The 27,218-nt window shown below is 41.3% G+C and overlaps 1 protein-coding gene across 2 annotated transcripts in view; it reads right to left on the reverse strand.

The window, feature by feature from the left end:
* Positions 1-27,218, reverse strand: part of KCNMB4 (potassium calcium-activated channel subfamily M regulatory beta subunit 4) — an 82,147-nt gene that overhangs the window by 16,363 nt on the left and 38,566 nt on the right. The window contains exon 3 of one of the 2 annotated variants that reach the window (XM_070789286.1): positions 10,314-10,407. The exons of the other annotated variant lie outside the window; for it this stretch is intronic. Within the exon in view, the coding sequence (XP_070645387.1) occupies positions 10,314-10,407 (94 nt within the window). The remainder of the gene's footprint in view (positions 1-10,313; positions 10,408-27,218) is intronic. 2 annotated transcript variants of the gene reach the window in all.

The following is a 27,218-nucleotide window of genomic DNA, read 5'->3' on the forward strand; positions in this document are numbered from 1 at the left end:
CCTTGCCTGAGAAAATCTCCCCTGCGTTTTCAAGAAAAAAAGAGGGAATACTGTCAAGACTTGCAAACCAAGAGGATCTTATTACTTTTTGCCTTTAAAAAGGGCAAATCAAGGAATTGATTTTATCCTACATTCAGCTTGGCATAATTATAAATCCTCTGTTTTTGTTGTTTGTTTTGTTTTTTAAAAAAACTTTTTGTTTTTGTTTTGGGGTGTAGCCAATTAACAATATTGTGACAGTTTCATGTGAACAGTGAAGTATGACTCAGCCATATATATACATGTATCCATTCTCCCCCCAAATTCCCCTCCCATCCAGAATGCCATATAACCTTGAGCAGAGTTCCATGCGCTATGCAGTAGGTCTTTGTTTAGATCCTTTGTGTTGTTCCATTTAAAAAATGGAAAAATAATTTAAACGAGATAGTTTCTAAGGCAGAAACCTAAGACTGCATTCCATTTGCATGAAATCCTTCCCTTTTCCACCCACCTCTGTGAATTGTTCAGGAAGAGTCACCTGTATCCGTGACTGTGACTGCTGGAGAGCATGACGTTCAGCTCCCTGACAAAGGAGGGACGAGCCTGTAAAGTGGATGACGGTTTCAGCCCAGTACTTCCTCTGAGCTTTTCCTACGAAAAGCTGTTCTTTGGGGTAACTTGGCTTGTGGGCCTCTGAATTACCAGGTAAGCTATTTATTTCACACAGAGCTGTGTTTTCTGGCCAGAGTGCTTAAATTTAAGATTTAAACAGAAATAAACTAGAGAAAGGAAGACATCTACATTCTATTTAAGACAAACTATTCCCATAATAGTTCTTTCTTACCTGTGTACCCTACTTTGTAGTTCCAATTTTAAAGTGAAAATCTATACCATTTTAAAAAAATCAGCGTGGGCAAGATGGGTTATTCAATAAATTGTGTTGGGACAATACTGATCATTTGGGGAAAAGGCATTGGTTCTCCATCTTATTCTTTACCAAAAAAGAAAAGAAAAATTCCAGATGGACTGAAAACCATGAATGCTGTAGAAGAACACCTGAATGTTTAAAAATAACATTGGAATGAGAAAAACAAAAAGTCTTTGTAATGGAGTTTTTGATACAAATATGTCCCAAGTATTCTACTGGACTTACTTATACTAAAAAGTTACTAATTGTTTATCAGAAATTAAAATTTAACTGGGTTTCTTGTATTTCAGTTCACTACATTTAGCAACCCTAATTTCTAAGACATGAAATATAGAAACTATTGAGAACATATGGATGATCCAATTATAGAAATGTATACATTTTGTATAGCCAAAAAACTCCACGAAGACCCATAGGTAAAATAAAAACAACTAGCTAATAAAAATAAATCACTTTTCATATGAAAAATATACTCAATTCTTTAATAAAAGAACAGGGTAGTGTCATTGGCTAAGATGGCAGAGTAGGAAGACCCTGAGCTCACCTTCTCCCAAAAGCATCCAAAATAACAACTATTTACAGAGCAACAATCCATGAGAACAATGTGAAGACGAGCAGAAATGATTTTCCATGGCTAAAGATATAAAGAAGGAACCACACAAGATGGGTGGGAGGAATGGAGCTGACACATGGTCAAAATCCACAGGCTCGGCTGCTGCTGCTAAGTCGCTCAGTCGTGTCCGACTCTGTGCGACCCCACAGACGGCAGCCCACCAGGCTCCCCCGTCCCTGGGATTCTCCAGGCAAGAACACTGGAGTGGGTTGCCATTTCCTTCTCCAATGCATGAAAGTGAAAAGTGACAGTGAAGTCGCTCAGTCGTGTCCGACTCTTAGCGACCCCATGGACTGCAGCCTACCAGGCTCCTCTGTCCATGGGATTTTCCAGGCAAGAGTACTTGAATGGGTTTCCATTTCCTTCTCCGACAAGCTCGGGTAGACAACTCACAAACAGAAAGATAATCACAGTCGCAAAGACTCTTCCCAAAGAGTGAGAGGTCTGAGCACCACACTGAGCTCCCCAGCTTGGGGGTCCTGCACTGAGAAGACAAGCTTCCAGAACATCTGGCAGTGAAGACAGTGGGACTTGACCACAGGAGAGCTGCAGCACTATAGGAAACATAGACTCTGTGCTTAAAGATGCACAAGAAATATCATGCTCTGAGTGCCAGCACAGAGGCAGTGCTTTGAAAGGAGCCTAGAAAAACCCACTTGCTGGTCCTGGAGAGCCTTCTGGAGAAGAAAGCAACTGGAACTACCCCTGGGGACCCCGACACTGGTAGGAGACATTTTGGGGAGCTCATTCTACCATGAGGACACTGGTGCTGGTGAGGGCCATTCTGGAGTCTTCTCTAGCCTATTACTGCTAGGGGAGTATGTCCCCACCAGCAGGCCAGGGCAAGCGCCAAGTCCTCCAAAGCAGGATGGCTATCTTATAAGGCAGGGTCTGACAGTCAGTTGGGGTGGGGCTAGCCCCACTTACCACTGCATCCACAGTAGTCAGCCCTATCAGAGCAGATGGATATATGTAGCCCAGAGTATAGCTCTGGTGGCTAGATAAGGGTGTGCCTCATCAAACCTCATGGACCTCACAAGACCTCCTAAGACCTCTCTTCCATAGGATAGAATTTCATAGGATCAGAGGATCAAACCTCATGGGATGTCTCTTACATACTGCCATTTTTCCAAATCAGGAAACAACCCACCTACCTGAAAGTGAAAGTTGCTCAGTCATTCCAACTCTTTGCAACCCCATGGACTATACAGTCCATGGAATTCTCCAGGCCAGAATACTGGGGTGGGTAGCCTTTCCCTTCTTCAAGGGATCTTCCCAACCCAGATCTCCCACATTGCAGGTGGGTTCTTTACCAGCTGAGCCACAATCGGGAAACAACCCACCTACCTAACACATACAAATAAACACAGAGAATGAGGTAAAATGAGGCAACAGAGGAATACATTCCAAATGCAGGAATAAGATATAACCTCAGAAAAAGAACTTTTAAAAGTGGCAAAAGCAAGCTACAAATATTTAAAGGTAAATATTTAAAGGTAATATGACCATGAGATCAACAAACTCAAGAGAAGGATGGATGAACAAAGTGAGAATTTTAACAAAGGATTAGAAAACCTTAAGAACCAAACAAAGCTGAAGAATACAAGAGCTGAAAGAAAAAATACACTAGAAGGAATCCACAGTAGAGTAGATGGTACAGAAGGCTTCCCTGGTGGTTTGGCAGTGAAGAATACACCTGCAGTGCAGGAGACAGAGTTTTGATCCCTGATTTGGAAAGATCCCCTGGAGAAGGAAATGGCAACCCACTCCAGTAATCTTGCTGGGGAAATCCCATGGACAGAGGAGCCTGGGGCACGGGGGCTATAATCCATGCAGTTGCAAAGAGTTGGAAATGACTTAGTGACTAAACAACAACAAAATGATACAGAGGAACAGATCAGTGAGTGACCTGGAAGACAGAGTAGTGAAAATCACCCAAACTGAACAGAAAAAAATAATAATATTTTTTGAAAATGAGGATAGTTTAAGGGACTTCTGGGACAACATCAAGTAAACTAACATTTGCATTTTAGGAGTCTTAGAAGGAGAAGAAAGAGAGAAATGGGGCAAACTTATTTGAAGAAATATTAGCTAAAAACAGCCTTAACTATAAAAGGAAACAGACATCTAAGTACAAGAATCACAAAGTCCCAACAAGAGGAATCCAAAGAAGTTCACGCTAAGAGACGCTGTGATTAAAATGGCTAAAAGACAACTTTCTCACACCATAAACTCAAAATGTAAGACCTGAAACCTTAGAACTCCTAGAAGAAATCACAGGCAGTATGCTCTCTGACATGGATCTTAACAACACTTCTTTTGGATAAGGCTTCTCAGGCAAGGGAAACAAAAGAAAAACTAACAAATAGGACTACACCAAACTAAAGAGCTTTTGCACAACAACAACAAAAAGCCTACTGAATGGGAGACGATATTTGCTAGTGATATATCTGACAAGGGGTTAATATCCAAAATACACAAAGAACTCCTACAACTCAACATCAAAAACAAACTAAAACCCTGATTAAAAAATGGGCAGAGGACTTGAACAGACACTTTTCCAAAGAAAACATGGCCAATAGGCACATGAAAAGATGCTTGACATCGTTAATCATCAGGGAAATGCAAACCAAAACCACAATGAGATGTCACCTTGGTAAATCTAAGTAAGTGTTTCCCTGTGTTCTGTGAGCCACTAGAGCAAATCAAGCCTGACGTGGAGGTCATAGAAACCTGATTTGTAGCCAAGTCAGATCCCAAGTATAGTTAAAGCTATGATTTTTTCCAGTAGTTATGTATGGATGAGAGAAGGCAATGGCACCCTACTCCAGTACTCTTGCCTGGAAAATCCCATGGACGGAGGAGCCTGGTAGGCTGCAGTCCATGGGGTCACTAAGAGTCAGGCACGACTGAGCAACTTCACTTTCACTTTTCACTTTCATGTATTGGAGAAGGAAATGGCAACCCACTCTAGTGTTCTTGCCTGGAGAATCCCAGGGGCAGAGGAGCCTGGTGGGCTGCCGTCTATGGGGTCGCACAGAGTCGGACATGACTGAAGCAACTTAGCAGCAGCAGCAGTATGTATGGATGTGAGAGTTGGAGCATAAAGAAGGCTGAAATTGTGGAGCTGGAAAGTGCCTTGGACAGCAAGGAGATCAAACCAGTCAATCCCAAAAGAAATCAACCCTGAATATTCATTGGAAGAACTGAAGCTGAAGCTCCAATACTTTGGCCACCTGATGCAAAGAGCCAACTCACTGGAAAAGACCCTGGTGCTGGGAAAGATTGAGGGCAAGAGGAGAAGGGGGTGACAGACAATGGGATGGTTGGATGGCATCACTGACTCAATGGACATGAGTTTGAGCAAACTCCAGGAGATAGTGAAGGACAGGGAAGCCTGGAGTGCTGCAGTTCATGGGGCTGACTTAGAGACTGAACAACAACAACAGAGCCCAGCTAGTGCTAGTGGCAAAGAACCTGCCTGTCAACACTGGAGGCTTAAGAAACGTGGGTTCGATCTTTGGGTTCAGAAGGTCCCCTGGAAGAAGGCATAGCAACCTACTCCAGTATTTTTGCTTGGAGAATCCCATGAACAGAGGAGCTGGTGGGCTACGGTCCATAGGGTTGCAAAGAGTTGGACACGACTAAAGCGACTTAGCATGCACACACAGAAACTGTGGGTAACCTAGTTCAGTTTAGTTCAGTTCAGTTCAGTCACTCAGTTGTGTCTGACTCTTTGCAACCCTAAGAACCGCAACACGCCAGGCCTCCCTGTCCATCACCAACTCCCGGAGTTTACCCAAACTCATGTCCATTGAGTTGGTGATGCCATCTAACCATCTCATCCGGACTGGAAAAGGTCAGTTTTCATTCCAATCCCAAAGAAAGGCAATGTCAAAGAATGCTCAAACTACCACACAATTGCACTCATCTCACATGCTAGTAAAGTAATACTCAAAATTCTCCAAGCCAGGCTTCAGCAATATGTGAGTTGTGAACTTCCAGATGTTCAAGGTGGTTTTAGAAAAGGCAGAGGAACCAGAGATCAAATTACCAACATCCAATGGATCATTGAAAAAGCAAGAGTTCCAGAAAAGCGTCTATTTCTGCTTTATTGACTATGCCAAAGCCTTTGACTGTGTGGATCACAATAAATTGTGGAAAATTCTGAAAGAGATGGGCATACCAGACCACCTGATCTGCCTCCTGAGAACCTGTATGCAGGTCAAGAAGCAACAGTTAGAACTGGACATGGAACAACAGACTGGTTCCAAATAGGAAAAGGAACACATCAAGGCTGTATATTGTCACCCTGCTTATTTAACTTATATGCAGAGTACATCATGAGAAATGCTGGGCTGAAAGAAGCACAAGCTGGTAACAAGACTGCTGGGAGAAATATCAATAACCTCAGATATGCAGATGACACCACCCTTATGGCAGAAAGTGAAGAACTAAAGAGCCTCTTGATGAAAGTGAAAGAGGAGACTGAAAAAGTAAGACCTACTAATAATTGGTATCTGAAGCGGTGTAGAAGCCATCTGGTGCAATTGAGCCCTTAACCTTTGGGCTCTGACTCTGTCTCCAAGTATATAGTGTCAGAACTGAGTTATTAATAAATTGTAGGACACCAGCTGGTATGGTGGAAAATTGCTTGATGTGGGGAAAAACCCACATACATTTGGTTGTCAGAAGTGAAATTTTTGTATGAAGAATAAAGGAGACACACAGGAAGGAGACTGAACTGAGATTTTCTATTAAAGCTTCAAACCAAGGCTATACCCAAGTTTCCTAGCTTGGAGAAATGAATTCGTCAATCCACAGAAAACAACAACACAGATTCAAAATCTTTAGAAACTTGGGGCAATTTAAAAGCTTTAGAATTGAAGAGAGGCTCACAGCCATTCATTGTAAAAGATAATTAGACTTAATACTATCTACAGATTACAATAGTATGTTTCCTATTGCTGCTCTAACAAATTTAGCAGCTTTAAGGAGCCTGGTGGGCTACAGTCCACAGGGTCGCAAAGAGTCAGACTCGACTGAACGACTTCACTTTCACTTTGGCTTCCCTGGTGGCTCAGACGGTAGAGTCTGCCTGCGATGCAGGAGACCCAGGTTCGATCCCTGGGTTGGGAAGATTCCCTGGAAAAGGACATGGCAACCCACTCCATTACTTTTGCCTGGAAAGTCCCATGGACGAAGGAGCCTGGTAGGCTAGAGTCCATGGGGTCGCAAAGAGTCAGACATGACTGAGTGACTTCACTCACTTCAAACAATGCAAATTCATTCTCTTCTAGTTCTGCAGGTTAGAAGTTTGAACTCTGATTCACTGTGCTGAAATGGAGGTGTTAGCAGAGCTGTTCCTTCTGAAGGCTCTGGGGAGAATCTGTTTCTTCGCCTTTTCCAGTTTCTAGAGGTTCACCGCATTCCTTGGCTCCTGGCCCCTTCTCAGCATCATTCCAATCTCTTGCTTCCATTGTCACATCTTATGCTACTCCTCAGATCTTCCATCTCTCTCTTATAAAGACCCTGTCCATTCAGATCTACCCAGATAATGCAAATAAACCTTTCATCTCAAGATCCTTTACTTAACTGCATCTGTGAAGTCCCTTTTACTATACAAGGTAACATAAGGTAACAAGGTAAGGTACCATAAATCCATGGAGACTAGGATGTGGACATCTTCACATGCATGTGTGCTAAGTCACTTCAATCGTGTCCAGCTCTTTGTGACCCCATGGACTGTAACCCTTTAGACCCCTCTGTCCATGGCATTCTCCAGGCAAGATACTGGAATGGGTTCCTATGTCCTCATCCAGGGGATCTTCCTGATCCAGGGATGGAACCCACATTGCTTATGTCTCCTGCACGGGCAGGCGGGTTCTTTACCACTAGTGCCACCTGGGAAGTGCTGTGGATATCTTTGGGGGCCATTATTTAGACAATTGCATAAATTTTCTATTCCTTACACCAGTTAGTCATTCAGAATTCAATCATCAACAGAAGGAACTTTTTAAAAAGGCAAGGGAGTACTTCCCTGGAGATTCAATGGTTAAGACTTCAATGCAGGGAGCGTGGGTTCGATTCCTGGTCGGGGAACTAGGATCCCATGTGTCATGTGACACAGTCAAAAAACACAAGTTAAAAACAAGACAAAAAAACTAAAGAATAAATTCTTTTCTAATATCCCAACTTGAATTATTAGAAAAATCTACTTTTTTCATTTTTTTCAACATTTGCTCTTTCATGACAAAGGCATTTAACATACAAAACACACATGACCAAAGATATTACAAAACACTTCTCTTTCCTTCATGCACACCATTTTCCTGCACTGTTTTCTCCTAGAGTTCCACCACATCCCTCAATACCCGCTGTTCCTAGTCATATCATTAACAGAGCTCCAAAAATTTCAATCCTCCACTTTAATCCTCCCTAAGAAACTGCCTCCTTATTTTTATAAACTTTATTTTCTCTTAATAATACATTAATATAATACTACATTAACTAATACATTAATAATAATAAAATAATACATCTTTTCTATTTTCCTTTCAACTTTACACTTTATCAAAAGTGTCCAAAGATTCTTGATTCTTCTTTACTCAGTCTTTCATGAAACAATGTCATGAGTAATTCTTTGTATTAATTTTACCTATAATGCCATACCACATTATAAATTTGACCCTCTTGAACATTTTCTCCATTATCTTTCCTTCAAATCTTTTCAAAGCTCTGAATTTTAAAACTGAGGTGGAATTTCCAGAGAAATTCAGAGATAATAAGTGCATAAGTTTAATCATGTCATGTTAATATTGTTGATTTCTGGTCCTTTTGCCTCTATTTTATAAAAACAGTTTCATAATTTCTATCCAACCAATTCTTAAAAGCATGCATTCTTCCATACAATTATTTTTCTCATATTTAACGATTTAATCTCATATTAAACAGATTTTAATCAGAAATGGGGAAGTTGAAGAGTGGACCTTTATGTTCCCAAAGGAAGTCTCTCAGAACCTATTTTCTATTTCAGCAATGCCTACTCCTGGAAAGAAATCCTTAGAAATTAGAAATGTTGATTTACAATACCAAAGCTCAAAATGCTCTTCGGCTTTTCAATTCCCTATTTAGAGTAACTAATACTTTTTAAAATAATTTTTTGATGTGGGCTATTTTAAAAACCTTTATTAAGTTTGTTACAATATAGATTGTAATGCAGAGACATTACTTTGCCAACAAAGGTTCGTCTAGTCAAGGCTAGGGTTTTTCCTGTGGTCATGTATGGATGTGAGAGTTGGACTGTGAAGAAGGCTGAGTGCCGAAGAATCGATGCTTTTGAACTGTGGTGTTGGAGAAGACTCTTGAGAGTCCCTTGGACTGCAAGGAGATCCAACTGGTCCATTCTGAAAGAGATCAGCCCTGGGATATCTTTGGAAGGAATGATGCTAAAGCTGAAACTCCAGTACTTTGGCCACCTCTTGCGAAGAGTTGACTCATTGGAAAAGACTCTGATGCTGAGAGGGATTGGGGACAGGAGGAGAAGGGGACGACAGAGGATGAGATGGCTGGATGGCATCACTGACTCGATGGACATGAGTCTGGGTGAACTCCGGGAGTTGGTGATGGACAGGGAGGCCTGGCGTGTGGCGATTCACGGGGTCGCAAAGAGTCAGACACGACTGAGCGACTGAACTGAACTGAACTGAACTGATGTTTCGGTTTTTTGGTGTGTGGCATGTGAGATCTTAGTTCCTTGATGAGGGATCAAACCCACACCCCTTGCATTGGAAGGTGAAGTCTTAATCACTGGACTGCCAGGGAAATGCCTAGAGTAACTAATTCTCAAACATCAAAAGATGCTTGTTGTGATCTAGCATGTCTGAGCATTCAGTGATACAAACAAGACTTCCTAGCAAGCCAGGGACTGGGAGGGACTAAAAACAATAGTACTGATTAACCAGGATATCTCAATATTCCTCCTGCTGACAGATAACAGGACTCTTTAGTCATTTTGTGAAGCCAATACCAAAGTAGAAAGATAAGCTTTCTTTATAGAAAAGGCTGTAAACATTATATTAAAAAAAAAATCACAGATTTTATTAAGTGCCTTTTTCTCAAAATCTTGAAAAACAGGGTAGAGGCTCCCCTTTGAAATGAAATAAAATGATTTCCAAAAGCCTACAATTGAGCTAGTGTCTCCCAGGCCATCTGATCTCATGATTCTGAGATCTTCATATTCAAACTTACTCCATTGTTTCAGGTAAAGGAAGACTTGGTTGCACTCAGCATAGTAACTGCACACCTAAAAAAGGACTCTTTTGAAAGATGACTTTAACAGCCATACTTTGTATCATTTCCCTAAGCTGAATCATATTCACAGCCCTCCCTCCAGGCAAAGAGGACATGAAAAGTAGCAGGAGACAGAATCTCAGATCACACACTTGCAACGTGGGTGTGAGAAACCGTTTCCAGGGAGAAGATGACAAACATTCTGATGCACCCGAGATATGCATATAAGCAGGGATCCCATCGGGTATTTGTAAGGCTGGCAAGAGCCTCAGAATTTGGTTCTCAAGGAAATGAGGCAGGTAAGGAATCTCCCCAAATGTCAATGTGTCTTCTTCCCATCTGAACACTTTTGGGCATACTGTATACAGTTTGAACTGTGGCATTTAAAGGGAGGTAGAGAAACATTGCCCCCATGATTTCTGATATACAATCAAGATGGCAGGGGTTCCTTAACTAGCAAAACTGAAGTAGAGGCAGAGCAACGAGGGCTCACTCACCCACCTTCAGTTCGAATGCAAACGCCCCCACAAAGCGTGATCTCGGTATGTCTGCCCCACTCAACAAAGCCTGGATTTTCTTCCAGTGGTTCCCACACCTAGAAGAGCGTGACACTGAGCTAAGCTCAAAATGAAAGCTCGGTAAATGTCAATGGAATAAGAAGGGAGTGAAGATCCAGCAACACAGAGTTTCAATTAAGCAAATCTGGGGGGATGGGGGGAATGGGGGGAATGGGGAGATGGGGGGCGGGATCCTAGACTTCATGGGAATTCTTTCAAAGGCCATGTATATTTGTTTGGAATTATAAATACCATCGATGTAGTTGCATAAACAGTCAAGTGTATTTGCTTGTATTTTTACCAACTGTGCCAACTATTTTCAGATAATTTCCAAGAGTGATCGTGTACGCTATGCTTTTTGTCATCACAAAATTTCTTTTCTTCTCTTCGTGCTTGGTTATTTAAAAATCTATCTCTAGACTGTCCAACCAACACATGTGCACGTAACTGCTGTCACTGGTGGTTCCTGTTCCCTCGACTCATCTGCTCCACCCTGCTTGGTCGCATTAGCCTTCCTGAGAAGCCTACCAGTGCTGCTGTTCCTATGACGCTGCTTCAGGACTAGCATGCTTGGAAATGCTGCCAGGACCTAATAAAGCCAATACCGGATGAGCCCAAGCAGATGAACAGACACTCTTCTTTTTCCAAAACTCGGAAGAAGATCCTGTAACTCATTTCACAACTTACTTTCAGGAAATCACTATTAATGTCTGATTAGGTGAAGTCCAATTCCCTGTAATTAGATCCTCAGTGAAGAAAAATCAGCCAGTCACCACAATTTCTTTTCCTTTCCACCCCTCTCCCATCAGCCTGGCTTCATTATTTTGGCAGATTTGAAGAGAGGATCTGAAAAATACATCCTGGGTGGGGGAAGAGTGAACTGCATGTCTTTCTGATTATTACGAAAGCTCGAAGGAAACAGGGTTACCGCCTATTATAATATTGGCATTCTAGAAGTTTCCCAATTTAAATTCCCAATTTAAAAACCCATTTCATTAAAATGTATTATGCACTAAACAGTTATTTTTTTAATTGAATAATTCAAAGAGGATCTATACTTTGCTGCTGCATGTAGGAAAAGAGAAACAGGCTAGCATTTCTATCAAGGCTAGCAATGATTCCTTCAACCTAACCCCTAAATTATACAGTAAAGAGTACATGAATAATAGCTTTACATTCTGTTTTGTTGCAGTCTGTAATGCAGTTATTTTTCTTGGTAAAAGTGCACTGAAGAGATATTGTAATACTTCAGCCCAGTAAAATTAGCTAAATTAATTGTCAAGCTCTTTTCCTAACTAGTAAATTGTTTACTATATATATATATATATGTTTGGAGGACAGAAGGTTTATAAAGAAGTGTGTATAACAATGAAAGTGATGACTTACAGTACTATCATAGAATTTTTTAAACTTGAGAAATTAAAAAGACCCTATCAGGCAACCATAAAGTCTCTCTTGGATGTGCCAGTAACTTAACTTTACCTTGGTAGCAGGTGATATTCAAGATTCAAGAAAGTACACATACATAGCCATCAGACTATTGGACTGAACATGATAAAGAGTTTGAAAATCACTAAAAATTTTCAGCATGAGTATTCCTAAGGAAATCTGTTTTCTTTTCTTCTGCCACAAGACTAATATTAACGTCCCAGAGAGGAGGGCACCCCTTCAGCTGGGGTCCTGCAGTGATAAAGGCAGGGGTTGAAGCTGCATGGGACCCCAGACAGACAGGTACTGTAAGCAGAAGATAAACTCTCATTGTTAAAAGCTACTGAGATTTTCAGGTTGCTATCCCAGCACAATTTAGCCTCAGCTGACTGAACCGCACAGGTACAGGTTGGGGATCCTAAAATTTCACTAAGTAAACTAGCGCTCTCTTAATCTCAAACACAGTTTGCAGGTGCACATCTGAGTATCTTAAATGAATTTCCCGGTACTCTGTCCCCTTCCATTCAGCCATTCAACAACACTGGCAGTAGCCACAGTGTGGCCAGCCCCAGGGCGGTGCCTGTGTGTCGGTTCTCATGAGTTAGCGGTAGGCCTATGGGCTGAACACTGTTTGCTCCTGTATTCTCATTGACCGATGCCAGGCACACACTCCAGGTGCTCTGTAAATGTTTGTTGTTTGTTTACTGTTGAGATATATTTCAAAATGCATTTGTACAAATGCAGAGGCGATAAAAGGGAAGGAGGACTTCCATGTGTCTGGGGAAATAAAACAGAAGTATCTTTTGAGCAAACACAAAAGGAGTATGGAGTACAAGTTTCTTGGCAGAGGACCCAGCACATACAAAGGCACAAGTTCCTTTGTCTGCCACGTCAGATTATTTTGCCACCAACGGTACAATTAAAGGATGTTATAATTGCAATGTCACTGATAAGATTCCATGGAGTACCTGATGTTATCCGACCTCAGTATGGGCTAGAATCCTGGCTGATGTCAGCAGGTGAATAGCAGAGTGCATAAGAGCCTGGGCCACAGAGGGAGACTGCATAGGTTTGAATCCTGGTTCTGCTACTTGCAGCCGTGTGATATGTGCAAATTGCCTTACTTCTCTGTGTTTCATTCCTTTATGCAGAATACGAAAACTATGAAAACAATGCTTTATATGGATGCTGTGCAGATTTAATGAGATTCAATGTGTAAAGCACCTAAACTGTTTCTGGAACAGAGTAAGCACTATATTAAGGCATTGGCTACTATTGGATAAGGACAGAGGGCCAGATTATCAGGGAAATAGTCACATCTCTGCCTGTGACTCAGTATTTTCCAGCATTTTTATCAATAACTTGCATAAGGAAATTGAAGTCATTTAGATTTACAATTAGAATAACATTTTTCAATAGAAGAAATAACAACTGTATTCCAGAATCAAGATTTAAAATAATCGTAAAAGAATGGAACAAACAGGAAAACGGCAATGGTATGTATTTATATAGATATAAAATTCTTGCACTGAAATTCAGAACATCTTTCTTACGGAGAAATGTTAGAAATGAGGATAGGGAGAGACTTCAAGAGTAGCATGTATAAAATAGATGTAGGTCAAGTAAGTTTGATTAATCATAAGCTCTGTATGAATCAACAGTGTGTTGTTGCTGCCAAAATAATAATAATGCCACGTCAGGCCTCATTAACTGAGTTTTAGTCTCTAGATTGAACAATGGGGGCAGAAATGCTTTGCTTTCCTCTGTACAGGCCAGCTCAAAGCAATAGTAGGAACAGCATCACAAGCGGTGAGAACAAGTCTATTCTCCACAGCAATGGCATGTGGAATGGAGGACGCCTTCGGTCTGAGGGTCAAGGACTCGGGTTCAGATTCTTACTCTGCTCCTCCCAGGTAGTATGACCTTAAAGGCTGTTTCTTCTTCTGTAAAATTCAAATAATATGGTCTACCTTCCTTCCAAGACCATAGTGTTAACCAAGATGAAGTTTTTGTGTGTGTGTGGTTAAAACATACATGTATATACATACATATATATATGGGGGCTTCCCAGGTGGCATTAGTGGTAATGAACCTGCCTGCCAATGCAGGAGACATAAAGAGACACGGGTTCAATACCTGGGTCAGGAAGATTCCCTGGAGGAGGACATGGCAACCCACTTCAGTATTCTTGCCTGGAGAATCCCGTGGACAGAGGAGCCTGGTGGGCTACAGTCCATAGCGTTGCAAACAGTTGGACATGACTGAGCGACTAACACTTTACTTTATAAACACACATATATATATGTGTTATAAATATATACACACACACAATCTGCCTGCAACACGGGAAACCTGGGTTCAATCCCTGGATTAGGAAGATCCCCTGGAGGAGGGCATGGCAACCCACTCCACTATTCTTGCCTGGAGAATCCCCATGGAAGGAGGAGCCTGGTGCGTTACAGTCCATGGGGTCGCAAAGAGTCTGACACAACTGAGTGACTAAGCACATATATACATACATGATAAAATTTGCCATTTTAAGTATACAATTTAGTGGCATTAACTCAATGGACAATGCTGTACAATCATCACCATTATCTATTTCCAAACAGAAGCTCTGTAACCATTAAGCAATGAGTCCCCTTTTCCTCTTCCCCCCAGTCCTTGATAAACTCTAACCTATCCATCTCTACTTATGTGCCTATTCTAGGTATTTCCTTAAATGAATTATGGACAACTAAAGACATTGGACGGAGAAGGCAATGGCACCCCACTCCAGTACTCTTGCATGGAAAATCCCATGGACGGAGGAGCCTGGTGGGCTGCAGTCCATGGGGTCGCAAAGAGTCGGACACGACTGAGCGACTTCACTTTCACTTTTCACTTTCATGCATTGGAGAAGGAAATGGCAACCCACTCCAGTGTTCTTGCCTGGAGAATCCCAGGGAGGGGGGAGCCTGGTGGGCTGCCGTCTATGAGGTCTCACAGAGTCGGACACAACTGAAGTGACTTAGCAGTAGCAAGGACATTGGGAAATGGAGTGGCTTGCTTCAGGGGAGGTGACATATACTATCACCAAGTTGTTAGAGAATGGTAAATATTAATACCTTCAAAAAAATGGCCAGGGAGTCACTCTGGGTTGTAATAAATGGCTAGAAGATGTCACCTAGATTTGACACCCTCTACATGTAGGTGTTGCAAGAGGGCATCAGAGGGCAGACACACTAAACCATACTCACAGAAAACTAGTCAGTCTAATCACACTAGGACCACTTGTCTAACTCAATGAAACTAAGCCGTGCCCGTGGGGCAACCCAAGATGGGTGGGTCATGGTGGAGAGATCTGAGAGAATGTGGTCCACTGGAGAAGGGAATGGCAAACCACTTCAGTATTCTTGCCTTGAGAACCCCAAAAACAGTATGAAAAGGCAAAATAATAGGATACTGAAAGAGGAACTCCCGAGGTCAGTAGGTGCCCAATATGCTACTGGAGATCAGTGGAGAAATAACTCCAGAAAGAATGAAGGGATGGAGCCAAGGCAAAAACAATACCCAGCTGTGGATGTGACTGGTGAGAGAAGCAAGGTCCGATGCTGTAAAGAGCAATATTGCATAGGAACCTAGAATGTCAGGTCCATGAATGAAGGCAAATTGGAAGTGGTCAAACAAGTGATGGCAAGAGTGAATGTTGACATTCTAGGAATCAGCGAACTCAAATGGACTGGAATGGGTGAATTTAACTCAGATGACCATTATATCTACTACTGCGGGCAAGAATCCCTCAGAAGAAATGGAGTAGCCATCATGGTCAACAAAAGAATCCGAAATGCAGTACCTGGATGCAATCACAAAAACGACAGAATGATCTCTGTTCATTCCCAAGGCAAACCATTCAATATCACAGTAATCCAAGTCTATGCCCCAACCAGTAACGCTGAAGAAGCTGAAGTGGAACGGTTCTATGAAGACCTACAAGACCTTTTAGAACTAACACCCAAAAAAGATGTCCTTTTCATTATAGGGGACTGGAATGCAAAAGTAGGAAGTCAAGAAACACCTGGAGTGACAGGCAAATTTGGCCTTGGAATACAGAAGGAAGCAGGGCAAAGACTAATAGTGTTTTGCCAAGAAAATGCACTGGTCATAAAAAACACCCTCTTCCAACAACACAAGAGAAGCCTCTATACATGGACATCACCTGATGGTCAACACCAAAATCAGATTGATTATATTCTTTGCAGCCAAAGATGGAGAAGCTCTATACAGTCAGCAAAAACAAGACCAGGAGCTGACTGTGGCTCAGACCATGAACCCCTTATTGCCAAATTCAGACTTAAATTGAAGAAAGTAGGGAAAACCACTAGACCATTCAGGTATGACCTAAATCAAATCCCTTATGATTATACAGTGGAAGTGAGAAATAGATTTAAGGGCCTAAATCTGGTAGATAGAGTGCCTGATGAACTACGGAATGAGGTTCATGACATTGTACAGGAGACAGGGATCAAGATCATCCCCATGGGAAAGACATGCAAAAAAGCAAAATGGCTGTCTGAGGAGGCCTTACAAATAGCTGTGAAAAGAAGAGAAGCGAAAAGCAAAGAAGAAAAGGAAAGATATAGGCATCTGAATGCAGAGTTCCAAAGAATAGCAAGAAGAGATAAGAAAGCCTTCTTCAGCTATCAATGCAAAGAAATAGAGGAAAACAACAGAATGATCTAGAAAGACTAGAGATCTCTTCAAGAAAATGAGAGATACCAAGGGAACATTTCATGCAAAGATGGGCTCGATAAAGGACAGAAATGGTATGGACTTAACAGAAGCAGAAGATATTAAGAAGAGATGGCAAGAATACACAGAAGAACTGTACAAAAAAGATCTTCACGACCCAGATAATCACGATGGTGTGATTACTGACCTAGAGCCAGACATCCTGGAATGTGAAGTCAAGTGGGCCTTAGAAAGCATCACTACGAACAAAGCTAGTGGAGGTGATGGAATTCCAATTGAGCTATTTCAAATCCTGAAAGATGACACTGTGAAAGTGCTGCACTCAATAGGCCAGCAAATTTGGAGAACTCAGCAGTGGCCACAGGACTGGAAAAGGTCAGTTTTCATTCCAATCCCAAAGAAAGGCAATGCTAAACAATGCTCAAACTACCGCACAATTGCACTCATCTCACACGCTAGTAAAGTAATGCTCAAAATTCTCCAAGCCAGGCTTCAGCAATATGTGAACTGTGAACTTCCTGATGTTCAAGCTGGTTTTAGAAAAGGCAAAGGAACCAGAAATCAAATTGCCAACATCTGCTGGATCATGGAAAAAGCAAGAGAGTTCCAGGAAAACATCTACTTCTGCTTTATTGACTATGCCAAAGCCTTTGACTGTGTGGATCACAATAAACTGTGGAAAATTCTGAAAGAGATGGGAATACCAGACCATCTGATCTGCCTCTTGAGAAATTTGTATGCAGGTCAGGAAGCAACAGTTAGAACTGGACATGGAACAACAGACTGGTTCCAAATAGGAAAAGGAGTACGTCAAGGCTGTATATTGTCACCCTGCTTATTTAACTTATATGCAGAATATAATGCTGGAATTATATTCCAGAGGAATGCTGGACTGGAAGAAACACAAGCTGGAATCAAGATTGCCGGGAGAAATATGAATAACCTCAGATATGCAGATGACACCACCCTTATGGCAGAAAGTGAAGAGGAACTGAAGAATTGACTCATTGGAAAAGACTCTGATGCTGGGAGGGATTGGGGGCAGGAGGAGAAGGGGACGACAGAGGATGAGATACCTGGATGGCATCAGTGACTCGATGGACTTGAGTCTGAGTGAACTCTGGGAGTTGGTGATGGACAGGGAGGCCTGGCATGCTGCGATTCATGGGCTCGCAAAGAGTCGGACATGACTGAGTGACTGAAATGAACTGAACTGAACTGAACATCAGTTCAGTTGCTCAGTCATGTTCAACTCTTTGTGAGCCCATGGACTGCAGCATGCCAGGCTTTCTTGTCCATCACCAATTCCCAGAGCTTACTCAAACTCATGTCCATTGAGTCGGTGAGGCCATCCAACCATCTAATCCTCTGTCGTCCCCTTCTCCCCGCCTTCAATCTTTCCCAGCATCAGGGTCTTTTCAAATGAGTCAGCTCTTTGCATCAGGTGGCCAAAGTATTGGAGTTTCAGCTTCAGCATCAGTCCTTCTAATTCAGGACTGATTTCCTTTAGAATGGACTGGTTGGATCTCCTTGCAGTCCAAGAGACTCAAGAGTCTTCTCCAACACCACAGTTCAAAAGCATCAATTCTTTGGCTCTCAGCTTTCTTCACAGTCCAACTCTCACATCCATACATGACCACTGGAAAAACCATAGCCTTGACTAGATGGACCTTTGTTGGCAAAGTAATGTCTCTGCTTTTAATATGCTGTCTAGGTTGGTCATAGCTGTTCTTCCAAGGAGAAAGCGCCTTTTAATTTCATGGGTGCAGGCACCATCTGAACTGATTTTGGAGCCCCCAAATAAGGTCTCTCACTGTTTCCGCTGTTTCCCCATCTATTTGTCATGAAGTAATGGGACTGGATGCCATGATCTTTGTTTTCTGAATGTTGAGTTTTAAGCCAACTTTTTCACTCTCCTCTTTCACTTTCATCAAGAGGCTCTTCAGTTCCTCTTCGCTTTCTGCTATAAGGGTGGTGTCATCTGCATATCTGAGGTTATTGATATTTCTCCTGATAATCTTGATTCCAGCTTGTGCTTCATCCAGCCCAGCATTTCGGCATATAAATTAAATAAGCAGGGTGACAATATACAGCCTTCACATACTCCTTTCCCAATTGGAACCAATCTGTTTCTCCATGTCCAGTTCTAACTGTTGCTTCTTGACCTGCATACAGATTTCTCAGGAGGCAGGTCAGGTGATCTGGTATTCCCATCTCTTGAAGAATTTTCCACCATTTGTTGTGATCCACACATTCAAAGGCTTTGGCATAGTCAATAAAGCAGAAGTAGATGTTTTTCTGGAACTCTCTTGCTTTTTTGAAGATCCAGTGGATGTTGGCAGTTTGATCTCTGGTTCCTCTGCCTTTTCTAAATACACCTTGAACATCTGGAAGTTCATGGTTCACATACTGTTGAAGCCTGGCTTGGAGAATTTTGAGCATTACTTTACTAGCGTGTGAGATGAGTGCAATTGTGCAGAAGTTTGAGCATTCTTTGGCATTGCCTTTCTTTGGGATTGGAATGAAAACTGACCTTTTCCAGTCTTGTGCCCACTGCTGAGTCTTCCAGATTTGCTGGCATATAGAGTGCAGCACTTTCACAGCATCATCTTTTAGGATTTGAAATAGCTCAACTGGAATTCCATCACCTCCACTAGCTTTGTTCTAAGTGATACTTCCTAAGGCCCACTTGACTTCACATTCCAGGATGTCTTGCTCTAGGTGAGTGATCATACCATCATAGTTATCTGGGTCATAAAGATCTTTTTTGTAAAGTTCTTCTGTGTATTCTTGCCACCTCTTCTTAAGATCTTCTGTTTCTGTTAGTAAGAGGCTTATTCTGCCCCCATTTTGTCCAGGATGAAACTGAGGCAAGAGCTCTTCAGTAAGTAGCCCAAGGTCATCCGCCGAGTCACGAAGAGAGCTATGGATAGAACTCAAGTCTCCTGACGCACAGCCCTGCCCTGCATTCCACCCTCTGACGGCACTGCACTCTGTGACCTACTTGTCCTTTGGTTCCTGTAGTTTTCCTCCCAAATACCCTCAGGGCTTTGTTTAATAGCTGCATAAACTGTCTTAAGTGAAAAGTGATTTAATAACATCAAATTCTTGACTTTACTGCCATGATGATAAAAACTGTTAGGAGATGAATTTGCAAGCATTAAGAACACTTTGAATAACCATCAGAAAACAGACTCTCAAATTTGTATCCTAAGTAATGTACGGCCATTTGGGTGTCAGATTTTGGAAGAACACTGAAATGAATTCCATACATATTCTATAGCATGCTGGAGAAGCCACAGAAATCATTGCTTCTCTTTTAAAAAGTACAGGTTTTGAGACCAAACAGAGCTTTCAATTCTGATGTAATCTCTCTTAATATGGAACCAGACACAAATGTACACAGAAAAGAATACAGATTCATTGCTTTAGTTTTTAAGACTCAAGATGTATCATTGGACTTAATGTCTAAAAAGAAAGCCATATTCCTTAAAAAGAAAACTTTCAAATCAGTCTCTTATTTAATGAAAGATTATAAGAAATATTTTTCAGAGTAAACAGAAAACAAAAGTAAAAAGCTCTATTAAAAATTAAATTTTTGTTAAATAAGTCTGCTGCTGCTACTGCTGCTAAGTTGCTTCAGTCGTCTATGACTCTGTGCGACCCCATAGACGGCAGCCCACTAGGCTCCCCCATCCCTGGGATTCTCCAGGCAAGAACACTGGAGTGGGTTGCCATTTCCTTCTCCAATGCGTGAAAGTGAAAAGTGAAAGTGACGTCACTCAGTCATGTCTGACTCTCAGCGACCCCATGGACTGCAGCCTACCAGGCTCCTCCATCCACGGGATTTTCCAGGCAAGAGTATTGGAGTGGGGTGCCATTGCCAAATAAGTCTAGTATTTAGTAATTCATCCAAAAGTCAATAAAATTTCCCTATAGAATTTATTCAAAATATCCTTTTCCACATTTATATGCACATTTCTCCCCATTTGTACTCTAACGTAACCTAATGGGTCTACCAGTAAAAATAAGTCTATTTCTTTACTAATTTGTCTTGTAAAAAAATGAAAGGAAAGCTTAGAAGCCATTGGAACAATTAAATTCAACCATAAATATATTAAAACGAAATCTGGTAGATTCTCTGCCAGTTCAATGGTTAGGACTTGGTTCTTTCACTGTGGGGGCCAAAATTCAATCTTTGATTGGGGAACTAAGATCCTGCAAGACAAGTGGCATTGCCAAAAAAAGAAATCTGGTTTTAGAGCTTCATAAGTCAAAAACAGATGCAAAGACATAGCCCAAATCAACTATAACTGACCAATCATGTTTCACCATATTGGTTATAAATGCATTCAGAGACATATGTATAAGCATGTATTATTAATCTCACATAATAAGAAATCCAGAGGTAGGTGGGCCAGGGCAGGGGCAGCTACTCAACGATGGTGTGGGAAAGCTGGCTTTTTCTATCTTTTTGCTCTACCCTTCATAACGTATGCATGCCCACCTTGATGCATATCACCTCAAAGTTGCAATATGGCTTCTGCACTTCTGCCATCAAGCCACTTCTATCCACTTCTCTGCCAGGACAAAAGTAGTAGAAACAGGAGGGGATGGTGCTTATATTAGGAAAGCAAAAGTCTTCCCAGAGACCCCTAATTGATGTTGCCTCCAATACCCAGGACAGCAAACCAGAGTTGTGCCATGCATCCTGCTCTGAATCTGACTCCCAGTCATGCACAGGTGTATCTCTAAGTCTGTGAGCTCAACTTCCATACAGTCTTATACCCAATATCTCCTTCGCTTCTCCACTAATTCTGCCTTTGCTCAAGCTCTTTTCATCCCTTGTTTAGACTGACTCAATAATTTCCAAATTGTTTAACCTTATATCCTATCTATCTTCCACGCAGTCACAAGACTGGTCTCCCTAAATCACAAACGTGAATGTTGCTCCTCCACTGCATACAGAGTAAAGTCTAAGACCTCAGCATACCATAAAAGCAAAGCATTATCTGATTTACCCTCTTCAAGTTCATCTATCACTTTCCCCCTAAATGTACTTTCCAAGAATATGTAGAGCCTTACATTTCATTCAGTTGTCTATGACATTTCAAATCTTCATGCCTCTGAACATTCATTATTTTACCCGAAATCTCTTTCCTTCAGTTCAGTTCAGTCACTCAGTCTTGTCCAACTCTTTGTGACCCCAGGCACTGCAGCATGCCAGGCCTCTCTGTCCAGCACCAACTCCCAGAGCTTACTCAAACTCATATCCATCGAGTTGATGATGCCATCCAATCATCTTATCCTCTGTCATCCCCTTCTCCCACCTTCAATCTTTCCCAGCATCAGGGTCTTTTCAAATGAGTCAGTTCTTCACATCAGGTGGCCAAAGAATTAGAGTTTCAGCTTCAGCATCAGTCCTTCCAGTGAATATTCAGGACTGATTTCCTTTAGGAATATTCAGGACCGATTTCCTTAGCCTTCATTTATCTGGAAAATTCCTACTCATTTTTTAAGAAAATACAATTCAGAAAATACTCATTTTTTAAGAAAATACAATTCAGAAAATACTCATTTTTTAAGAAAATACACTTCAGACTTTCCTCTATGAAGGCTTTTCTCTCTCTACTCCTTTTCTCCATTCGAGTAGGTCCAAGCACTATACTAGTGTGTGTGTGTGATGATGGCACTTAGCACTGAATATATTACATTTCAACTGTTTGTTTACATGTTGGTCTTTCATAGTACTCAGTGAGTTCCCTGAAGACATAAACTGTCTTATTATCTTTGATTACCATCACCTGGTGTAAAGCTAGTCATTAATAAATACTTGAATAAAAGAGTAATAGGGTATGTGTGCTCAGGTGCTCAGTCGTGTCCAACTCTTTTCGATCCCATGGACTGTAGCCCACTGAATTCCTCAGTCCATGGAATTTTCCAGGCAAGAATATTGGAGTGGGTTGGCATTTCCTCCTCCAGGGGATCTTCCTGACCCAGGGATAGAACCCTTATCTCCTGCAAGTCTCCTACATTGGCATGCAGATTCTTTATCACTGAGCCACAGGGGTAGTTCTAATTCCTAGTTTTTTAAGGAATCTCCATACTGTTCTCCATAGTGGCTGTATCAATTTACATTCCCATCAACAGTGCAAGAGGGTTTCTGTTTCTCCACAAACTCTCCAATATTTATTGCTTATAGATTTTTAAATGATGGCCATTCTGACTGGAGTGAGGTCACTCACGCATTACAATACCTCATTGTAATTTTGATTTGCATTTCTCTAGTAATGAGCAATGTTGAGCATCTTTTCACGTGTTTGTCATCTATGATAGAAACCAATACAATATTGTAAACCAATTATCCGCCAATAAAGAAAAAAATTTTTTTAAACAGTAAAAGACTAAAATGGTGGTAATTCAATGGATGAAATCCAGGATGCTGGCAAGGGTAATACCATGATAGAAGAGTGATTAGCTATTTTGTGGCAGGAAGATTTTGGACTCCCTAAAACAATATTGTTTATTTCAAGGGAAGGAGGTAGGTATTCACATAAGTGATTCTTCCAAATAATTGAGGTTTAACCTTTTAAGTTGAATAAAAACCAATACAAATATTAAAATATAATTGGTAACATCTTTCTAAAAATGCATTACACATTTCCTTACCTATTAAATAGAGTATATTGAACCAAATTTAACTTTTTTGATGACTCAGTGTCATAATTATGAAACTCAATTACTATTGAGGTAGGACTCTTTGCTCCTCCACTTAATGGCTCCAGACTGTTAACCATTTGGTTCTTTGATAATTTTCTTTCTCTTTCACCATTAGGATTTGATCCATCATTTTAAGCTATTGCAATTGTACACACCTTCAGAATCAGGGAATTACAAAATCATAAAACTTGAGAACTTAGAGGACTCTTAGAGATCATTTAATCTATGAAATTTTGTAGGTAAGAAAACTAAGCCCTAAGTAAGTGAGCATTCCTTTTCTATGACTTTCATACTGTACTCTAAAGAGCTTTCTATTCAACTTTAGCTCAGACCATTATGTTCATCTTTGTCTAAAATGCTAAGGGCAAATTTAATTTGGAAAATATATATCATAGGACAAACATACTCTGGGTGAACTTAAAAATTAGGATATATCTGTTCAGGATGAGAAGTACAACATATTTATCTTATTTCACAATAGAATTCTCTCCTTTGAGTTATTTTTGTATGTTCCATCACTTTGCTCATTAATCAAATTTCTGTTATGTATTCATTCAAGATCTCACTCAGCATCTAATCAGTGAATAATTAGGCTATGCTCTGATTAGTTGTTTCCACCATTAATGTTAGAAATTTACTGGGCAAGGAAAGAAAAGCATATACGTATACTAAGTACTCATTCTTGTGCAGATATGATCATTACCAAAATAAACAAATAAAAAGTAAAATCCTGAAGATAGAACATGTCTATCTTTGTCTCATCTTACAGATAAGAAAATCAAGAGCAAGAAGTTCCACAATTTACCCTAGGTCACATAGTTATTAAGCGGTAGAGAAGAAATGTAAACCAGACACCTAAGGCCACATGGTTGCTGCATTAAGGAAGTCATAACCTATCCAAGGAGAAAGATACATATTCAGCCAACTCTCTAACAGTGTGATAAAAGCAATCACACCCCTGTAGGAACTCAGAAGAGGGAGGGCCTGATTATACCTGAAAAGGTGAGAGAAGTTTACACAGTGGCCTTTGAGGCAAGTTTTAATAGTAACAAAAATAATAATGGCAAACACTTTCATAGGAATTACTCAGGGTTAGGCATGTACCATCTCACTGATAACCTCACAATAACCTTATCATTTCTCCCTTCTACAAAGGGAATGGGGCACACATAGGTCAGAGTAACACACCACATGTTAGAAAGTGGCTAGTTTCAGCCTTCCTACCACTGTAGCATGCTAATTCCTACAAAAGGGAAAAGATGAAGGAAGGGGAGAGAGACAGCAAAGGCATGAATGTGTGTGTGAAACAGGGCATACTCTGAGGACTGGCCTAGGTGGAATGAATGTGTAAACCTTTAAATCAGGTCAAGTCACCACTCCCCATCACTGGCTACTCACCGAGTTTAAGAGAAATGTAAACCCTGCCTATTCTCTCCAGAATCAACACTCACCACTTTCCTTCACCCTAACAGCTTCTCTGTCGTGGGGGCCTTTTGGGTCCTAAAACTCACCAAACTTTCTTGCCTCAGAACCTCTGCATATAGTGGTGTCTCATTCTGAAATACCGTTCCCCTTGTTTTTTGCCTACCTAACTCTTGACCATCTTCTGGTCTCCACCTAATTACGATTTATGCATACAGGCCTTTGAAATTCCCCACCTTGTTATAATGTCTCATAGCAGCACCCCCAGCTTTTCCTTCATGGTGTTTACTCCACTTTGTAATTATCTATCTAATGTGATGATAGGGTATAAGCTCCATGAAGGCATGGATCATGTCTGTTTTTCTTTTTCCAGCTTATAGACCGGGGAGTAAACAGCAGAAGTTGAACCTGGAATCAGAAGGGCATAGCCTTCATCCAATGAACAATAAGAAGGCAGAAAAATTTAATCAAGGACTGTGATAAAATCAAAGAAGACTTAAGTGAAGTACAACAAAACTTAGCCTAGTGTAGATGATTGATGAAAGAAAGGCCAGGCCTGAAAGACCAGTTGCGAGGCACTTCAACAATCTAGATGAGAAACAGTGAGGGCCTCAACTGAGGGAATGAATTCAAGGCTTCACAGGTGAAGTGGCTGGATCTGTTCATTTGACAACTGTGTGTGTGTGTGTGTGCATGTGGGTGTGGGGGTGCACACACATGCATGTGTAAGCCTGCTCTGTGCCCTCTGTGAACTAATATCCACTTAGGACAAAGAAATTAAGTATTAAAAAGTAAACCTGTATAGAAAAATACAATGCTTTCCTTAAGAGGAAAAGTTCAAAAACTAAGGACAGATCACTCTTCCTTGTCTTTAGATCCAAAGGGAATTAAGGAATGAGTAGCCATTTTCCAGGGACACGTCCTCGTCAAGGGGAAGCTGCGGAAGGCAAAGATGAGGGAGGAAAATTGTATGGGAAGACTAAGACTCAGAGATGTTTTCGAGCAACTGAATGGAGATTTCAAAACAAACTTGGTGGGCTTCCCTGGTGGCTCAGTGGTAAAGAATCCACCTGCCAATGCAGGAGACACGGATTCCATTCCTGGTCCGGGAAGATCCCACACACCTTGGAGCAACTAAGCCTGTGTGCCACACTACTGAGCCTGTGCTCCAGAGCCCAGGCGCCACACCTACTGAAGCCCGAGCTCTTAGAGCCCATGCTCTGCAACAGGAGAAGCCACTGCAATGAGAAGCCTGTGCACTGCAACTAAAGAGTAGCCCTCACTTGCCGCAACTAGAGAAAAGTCCACGCAGCAACAAAGACCCAGCACAGCCAAAAAAAGAAAAAAACTGTGGTAAGGGGGCATGGAGCCGTGTGGGCTACAGTCCATGGGGTGGCAAAGAGCTGGACATTACTGAGACACTTTGAGAGAGAGAGAGAGAGAGAGAGAGAGAGAGAGAAGTGGGCATTTCTGGGGTTTTGCTGAGAAAAGATAAGCCAAGGAAAGGCTGCTGCTGCTACTGCTAAGTCGCTTCAGTCGTGTCCGATTCTGTGCGACCCCATAGAAAGAGACAAAAATATATAGGGAAAGTAAGTGTGACCTTGCCTATACCAAAGAGTGTAAAATTTTATGGAGATTATGGAGATTCGATAATCTTCAAGGTTGAAGGAGTCATAGAGCCAGAAGGCTGTATGGGAAGATCCTGAAGAGAGGCAGCCAGGGCCTGGTTCCACAAGCCCTGGGCAGGAAGTCACCACACCATGTTGTGGTTCTTGGGTGGCAGAGAAGGAAGGGGTGATTGCATGGGGACCATCCTTCCAGGGCAGGCATGGCTACTGATGGCTGCTCTGGCCACTGCAGATTCCATTCCCGACTGTAACTCACCTAAATAAGCCTTCAACAATGGAAACCTAAGACTCCAATCATCTTTGTCTTAGATTTTTAAAATAACATCCTTTTCTTGAAAACGGAAACTTCTTGATAACTTTTCTCTCCAATCCTGCATTTGAGTGAAATCTAAAGGTTACTTTAAATATAAAGTTCACCTTATCAAGAGCATCTGGGAGTCTTTACAGTGAGTCTATTTTTATTGCATATTTTGCAGTAGTAAAAAGTGTACTAAGAGTAGATGGCACCAAGGAGCTGCCATTTTTCACACCTCCAACCAGCACTCTTGTTTCCTCTTGCAAATGTCATGATAAAAGAGCCAAACTTCAAACTTCTGTTTTCTCGAAGTCACTTAAAATCATGTATGGCGTGCTTCTGAGTTGTGAGAGACCATCCCTACTTCTGTCTATACCCCAAAAGTTTGAAAATGGGACAGTGAGATGATGGATGGGGAATGGGTATCTGTTCTAAAGAAGGAATGATGAACTTAAATGTACCACTACTAAAGTTGATATACTATAATTGATATACTGTGTTGGCCAAAAAGTTCATTCAGGTTTTTCCATTAGATGTTACAGAAAAACCCCAAAAACTTTTTGGCCAACCCAGCATAATGCAGGGTGAGTTCTTTACAGATAATTCTCAGCATGCCAGGGAATGG

Source organism: Bos indicus, chromosome 5, assembly GCF_029378745.1.
Source record: "Bos indicus isolate NIAB-ARS_2022 breed Sahiwal x Tharparkar chromosome 5, NIAB-ARS_B.indTharparkar_mat_pri_1.0, whole genome shotgun sequence".
Lineage (NCBI taxonomy): Eukaryota > Metazoa > Chordata > Mammalia > Artiodactyla > Bovidae > Bos > Bos indicus.